This window comes from Pollicipes pollicipes, unplaced genomic scaffold (assembly GCF_011947565.3).
Source record: "Pollicipes pollicipes isolate AB1234 unplaced genomic scaffold, Ppol_2.1 Scaffold_4219;HRSCAF=4965_pilon_pilon_pilon, whole genome shotgun sequence".
NCBI lineage: Eukaryota > Metazoa > Arthropoda > Thecostraca > Pollicipedomorpha > Pollicipedidae > Pollicipes > Pollicipes pollicipes.
In genome coordinates this window covers 23,197,720-23,204,485 of record NW_023596448.1, presented here as the reverse complement: position 1 = coordinate 23,204,485, position 6,766 = coordinate 23,197,720, and the positions used below count along the sequence as shown (strand labels likewise).

At 54.6% G+C, this 6,766-nt stretch overlaps 1 protein-coding gene across 1 annotated transcript; it reads right to left on the bottom strand.

The window, feature by feature from the left end:
• Window positions 1-2,324: 2,324 nt before the first annotated feature.
• Window positions 2,325-3,663, bottom strand: LOC119095017 (FMRFamide receptor; the record flags this gene model as incomplete). Its single annotated transcript, XM_037217924.1, is given in 1 exon segment — window positions 2,325-3,663. A coding segment is annotated over 1 exon segment (1,254 nt).
• Window positions 3,664-6,766: the final 3,103 nt, after the last annotated feature.

Below are 6,766 nucleotides of genomic sequence, written 5' to 3'. Positions count from 1 at the left end.
AGAACACAACTTCGATTCCATAAGAGAAAAGGAGCAGGACTCTGACTTCACGGTGTCAGAGCAGCAACACCAAACAACACATTACCCACTAGGCAGACTATACGCTTCGTAACTGTGCGAATCACTGTGGTGAACTGGCAACACCGCTGGCTTGGTGGCTCTGCAGACAATGGCGTGGTAGAAAACATTGGATATCAGATGCACAGTGTATGCAGCGCAGCAAGGTAGGGGCCCCAAATGCCATTCCTCACAAGTCGGACATAGAAACAACAACCGCGGATCGGATCACAATACATTCATTGGAGGCCGCTTGACGCCAGCTCATCACACACTTTCGTCGTGTGCTTACACAGAAGCGTGACCGGGCCCATGTGAGCGCCAGTGCACACAAGAGTGGCACTGGCTGGGCCTCGTCATCGGATTTCCTCAGAGCAGCGATCGACCGCATGTGAGCACGTGCTCACAGGCAACAGCGAACGTTCCCCTCCCCTTGGTGAGCACGTATTCACATGACAGTGATCCCTCGCATGTCAGCACGCGCTCACAGGCAACAGCGAACGTTGCCCTCCCCTTGGTGAGCACGTATTCACATGACAGTGATCCCTCGCATGTCAGCACGCGCTCACAGGCAACAGCGAGCGTTCCCCTCCCCTTGGTAAGCACGTGTGCACAGGGCAGTGATCCCTCGCATGTCAGCACGCGCTCACAGGCAACAGCGAGCGTTCCCCCTCCCCTTGGTGAGCACGTGTTCACATGGTAGTGGTCCCTCGCATGTCAGCACGTGCTCACAGGCAACAGCAATCGTTCCCCCTCCATTGAGCACGTGCCCACATGGCTGTTTCTTCTCCCCAGTGATTCCGCGCGCCAAACAGCAGCAACCAAGTCAGTGTGACGAGCTGTCCTCGAAGTGTTCGATTTCCGACGAAGGCAGGCTCACCGAACATTGATCTGCGTCCGTTGAACACCATGCACACGACAGTGATCAATCCTCGGTAAGCACTCCTTCAAACGAGTGATCAGACACCAGTGGGACACATAAGCCTTCTGCGACGCCTGGTTACATAGAAGCGATCAATGACCAAAGTTGGTAGCACGTTTTCACGGAGCAGACGCCACTGACCGACGCTGGTGGCACGTGTCCAGACAAGAATGATCACGGACCAGCGCTGGAGACACGATCATGCACAACAGCGACCACTAGTCAGCACTGGTGGCATGTGACCCGCGGCAATGACCACTGAGCAACGCTTTGATCCCGCAGCAGGAATCAAGAACGACGACCATTTTTGACCAGCCCATACAGCAGTGATCATTGATCAAGCCTGGTGACGTGCGTGCACATAGCAGTGTTTCCTGACCAACACTTACGACCGGTGGCAACCAAGCAGTGATTACTGCATGCTCCTGCCATAGCAATAAGGTTGGAAGGGCTTTACGTCGACTGGTCGTTTGGAGACCATACTTTTTAAAAAGGGTTAATTGCTTTTGCCGCAAATTTCAGCTTATTTTGCCGGGTCCAAAACCCTTATGGGAATTAGATATAGACACCTAGGTCACCTCTCAGTCGCCACCGCACAGAAACATACCGCTGGTGGCTGTGGCCGCGCCGCCGGCGTGCAGAGTTGCAGCAGACCCAACGATACCCATCACGAGCAAGACAATAGGGGAGGCGTTCACGGCCCGTCACATCCAATCACGATCACGACACGCGTGGCCAGGGCCGCGACGCGCAGGCGGGGCGCGGCCGTCTGATCCGGGCCGGCACCGGCGCCGCTTGAGCTCCGCTGTGCGCGATGAGACCTGTAGCTCCCTCCTGTGCGAATGGCCGCCTTAGGCGTGGACGGAGGCGCGGTTACAGCCGACCGCGGATTGGTCAGGTCCTCTGCGCTTCGACGGGACTCTGGCCCCGCCGACGCTCGCCGACTAACGAGGCGCTGCTGGAGCACATGCCGTCGGCATGCAGCAGCCGGCTCCGCGGCTCGCAGGCCGCAGTCGGCCGGCCTCGGCCGGGCAGAGGGTGCTGACGGAGGGTGGCTGGGGGACGGAAGGTGTTGACGAGAGGCAGGTTCTGGAAAGGACATGACGGTGAGAGGCAGGCGTTGTCCCAGTGACATTGCGTCTCCGGTCTCCCCGCGGACACGGCGCTGGCGTCCGGCTCGCATCCCCTCACCGAGCTTCACACCGCTCCACAGTCGGGCCAGCTGACGGCCCTCCGGACCCGCGAGCGAGACCTCCCGGACTCGCTCGGGCCCGGCGAACACTGACGAGTCCGGCCGACCCGGCCAGCCCGGCAGCAGTGGCGGCGGCGAGGCGGCGCGCCGGCCTCACACCCCGGACACGGACGTGGTGCTGGTGGGCAGGTTGACGCTGAGCGTGGTCGGGCCGCCGGACAAGTGGCGCGCGCCACGTCCGGGCACCAGCGGTCGGTGCTCTTCGGCGCCACGAGCGGCGCGTCCCAGGGGTTTCAGCGGCACTCCGCAGCTCAGGCCGGGGGTGGCCGCCACCGAGACGTCGTCGGCGTTGTCGGCGCCACCACAGCGCCGCTGCAGCAGGCGGCGACAGAACAGCCGCAGGAAGAGGCGGCGGAACTTCTGGCCGAAGATGCAGTAGATGATGAAGTTAGAGGAGGAGTTGATGTTGATGAGAAGGTTACTGAAATCGGCGATGCGCTCCATGCCAGCCTCCTCCACGATCTGCATGTCGCTGTTGTTGAGCAGCTCGATGATGTTGATGACGAAGGAGAGGCTGTTGCAGACCATGAAGAGCAAAACGATGGCGAACAGCATGGTCGCCAGACCGATTTCCTTCTCCTGGCGCCGGCTCAGCAGCTGGCGCATCTTATTCGCGATGCGCACGTTCTTGTAGATCAGGCTGTTCAGCACCACTAGCGTGCCAAAGGGAATACAATACATTACCACCAAGTACATCCACATGATGTATACCTCGATGTAGGCGCGCTCGCTGCGCAGCGGCGTCGAGCAGGCGATGTAGCCCACCACCGTCCTGTTCTCACGCACGTTCACGATCGGCTGCACCTCCGTCTCGAGGAACTTGGGCACGTTGTAGAGCACGACGCACACGCTGATGACGATCATGTAGAGCCGGGCGCGGCCGTACGTGCAGATGTAGCGCGCCTTCAGCGAGTGGCACACGGCCACGTAGCGCTCGACGGTGACGGTGACGGTGACGTACGTGCTGCCCGTGTGCGCGATGGTGGCCAGCGGGTAGAGCCAGGGTGTCATGTGCGGGATGAGGCGGCCGCTGAGGGCGCGTAGTCGTGGCGAGTACTGACTCAGCGCCGGCACGCCCCACACGAAGATGGAGCAGACGAGCAGCAGGATGTCGAACGTCGCCAGCCCGATCAGGCAGCAGTTGATGGAGGCGCGCATCTGCTTGCGCGACAGGATGTAGATGGAGACGGTGTTGCAGACGATGCCGAGCAGGTTCACCACGTTCATCACCACGCCCTCGAGGATGAACTCGTACAGGCTGGGATCGACGGCACAGGCGGACGGCCTCCCGCACATCTCGCATTCCAGGTCGGTGACATTGTCGGCGGCCTCCAGCGCCAGGGCCATGGTGCGCTCGCCGGAGTGAGGGCGGCGTCAGCGCGCCTCCCGGGGCGTCGTCGCAGCCATTATCCGGTCGCCTCCGCTCCCGCCTGCCGACAGAGGTAGGCTTCAGCGCTGAGGGAGGAGGCCCCGCGGGGCTCGCGGCAGCGGCGGCGCGCCGTCGTCTGAGGTCTGCTCGAGAGCGGGCCTGAGAGGCGGCGATAACAGCAGCTCCGCACCACGGCCGCAGCCGGCGCCAGAGGCAGCCCAGAACCCCCCCCCCCCCCCCCCCCCCACTTTCCCCACCGCGCCGTCTGTCAGGCCTTGCACGCCGCCTCCAAGCGACTGGAATAATTGGTGAAGGGGAGTTGTTTACCCAACAGTGCCGGTACGAGTATGGATAAGTGGATGGTTCGAAGCACAACATAATAAAGACTTTGAGCGATGAGCCCTACCGTGGGTTGGCTTCGGTAGCTAGTCGGAAACTAAAACAGCTTTCGCGCGCTCGGGTCGCTACGATGAGAGGTTTTACAAGGATAAGGCTTTTGTGTAAATATTGTCTGAAATTGTGAACAAGGTACGGACGCGATCTAAACACAGTAGCGCAAGTGCATCAAATATGAGTACCGCAATATATTCAGCTAATAATGGGCGAGTGCCTATCCATGTAAGCGGTGATTAACGCGCGCAGGTGAGGGACAAGTTGGCCTCCCGCGGCGCAACCGCGCCTATCTTTACGTAACTGTGGACAATTCGATAGCGGATCATTTGGTACAAAAATAGATGCGTCTTGCATGGTAACTGGTGTACGGTAGGTCAAAGTCAGGTCATGGATTCAGCAAAGAAAATTTCTAAGAAGTTTTTTTTCTTTCCATATGATATAACAACGGGATGTTAAACGAATACTTACATCTCTGAGATAGTTTCTTAGGCAACACAACGATTGAATTAACAAGTCATTTTGACTTAGAGTCAGGTATAAAAGTCAGATCAAGTTCAGAACCAACCCATTTTGTTTTAACTCCAGAGTTTTCTGCATGGAGTAGTTTTCGGCTCTCAATTTGAATTTATTGATAACAGAAACCAGAATTTACATTTCAATGGGTTTCTCAAAGTTCGCAATAGTTAGCTGATCTAAATGACCGAGGTCTGCATTTTGTGTCTAGGAACATAGCGCTTAGCGCAATCCTTGACCCTCTTGAATTACAAAGATCGAAACAGTCTTGTCTGATTTTGGTCTATATGACTCTGAAAGGTCAAAAAAGGGCAATGACCTTATATGAGCACCAGTGACCCTTTGCTTAGAACAGGTATCTAGGTGCACGGTTGTTCCATTTGATGATCCAGGGGCACTTTGGACACCAACTTAAAGCTTGACCTTGTTTGACCTTATTTGACACAAAGACCAAGGTCTGAGGACCTCAGAACTTGACACAGGCGAGTTCTCGTACAGACCAACACCCTGTGAATTTGATGTCTCCAGCCCTCTAAGTTTCTAAGATCTGAGCGGGGTTAAATTGACCCGCACCCAAGCGAAGTGTGTTGAACCAGCCACCCGGCGCGTGTGAAATGCAATAAACTCGAAAGAACAGTCCGTATGATAAGGAGGTAATGAAAAATAGTTTCCTTCTTCATGCTACACCAAACAGCAACCAATGCGCTCAGGCCATCCTTGGCTTTCTGAAAGTTTGCTTTACCCTGCGCAACCTCGGTAACCGCCAAACAACTACGAACAATGAGGACAGGTTTTTGGCTGCTGCAAAGATGAGAGGGACTTACTCATAGTGGGAATTCGTTAACGGTAAAGTTAAGCGAACCATCAAGTTACCATAAAAGATAGTGAACCATCATTAACCGTAAAGTAAAATAAGTAAGAGACGCAACAGAAATGATAAAATGATACAGACGCAGGGGCCGTCTCAGCACGAAGCCGCACCAGTGCTGCGAGTGGCCTCCCAAATTTCACTGGTGGAATATCCCGTTTCTAATATGCTTACAAAACAGAATATGGTCCATTGAGGTGGACCTACTTCACTCAACGATATAGGTTTTAGTTTTGGTTCTCGCGCCATTCATTTGCCAACGCTATTCCGGATAAGAGGGTAAGAAACGGTGCAACGAGAGATTCTCAAGCTAGTTGTTTATGGTTTCATGTCTGTTGATCGAGAAATGTTTTCAATTTCGAAGGCTCCTGATAAATGATATGACGAAATTACAATTTATGCATGCATGACCGTCCGTGCAGTTATGTAACTACCAACGCACGATGGGAAAACAACATTACACGATGCGAGATAAGTACGCGGTAGAAAAGACAGGTGGTGGAAAAAACGCACTATACGCATTCTCGAGAGCGGTGATGATTCTCGAAAAAGCCAGGAGGCAGGACCCACGATTCTTAGCGAGGGACTTAACATCACGCCGACACTACAAGCTGTAAAGTCAATTATATATAAACCGGTGGCGAGTTGGCGTTAGTGGTGACGCTACTCCTCGTTTTGCCGGCTAAATCGAAAAAGGTACTGGCTGTCTTCGAGATGGCTGATACCACATCGGTGCGAGGGTTCTCAGGGATACGCGGCCGACAATACTTCCGACTCTGCAAAAGGGGACATGAAAAATGGACTCCTTGAGTGCACCTCGCGTATATCGATGGTGCATGAATGACATAAAATATCATACAAGTTGAGCGGAACTAAGACGCCTTATCCCTTCGCGCATGGATAACTGTTGGGCTTTTGGGCTTCAACGCGCACAGCTGCAAGGGACTGAACCTAATCAAAGCCTGGCAAGGCGACGTGCTCAAGAGACTAAGGACCTTACTTCGTTTGGCGACGCAGAAACATAAGAAACTGGTGTGTTGAATTATCTGAGTGTGATCGAGTCAGCATCTGACCATATCGGCCAGGATGACACGGCAGTACTTCACGATTATTATCTGAGTGTAATCGGGTCAACATCTGACCATAACGGCACAGATGACACGGTAGTGAGTGTAATCGGGTCAACATCTGACCATACCGGCACAGATGACACGGTAGTGCTTCACGATTGTTATCTGAGTGTAATCGGGTCAACATCTGACCATACCGGCACAGATGACACGGCAGTACTTCACGATTATTATCTGAGTGTAATCGGGTCAACATCTGACCATACCGGCACAGATGACGCGGTAGTGCTTCACGATTGTTATCTGAGTGTGATTGGGTCAA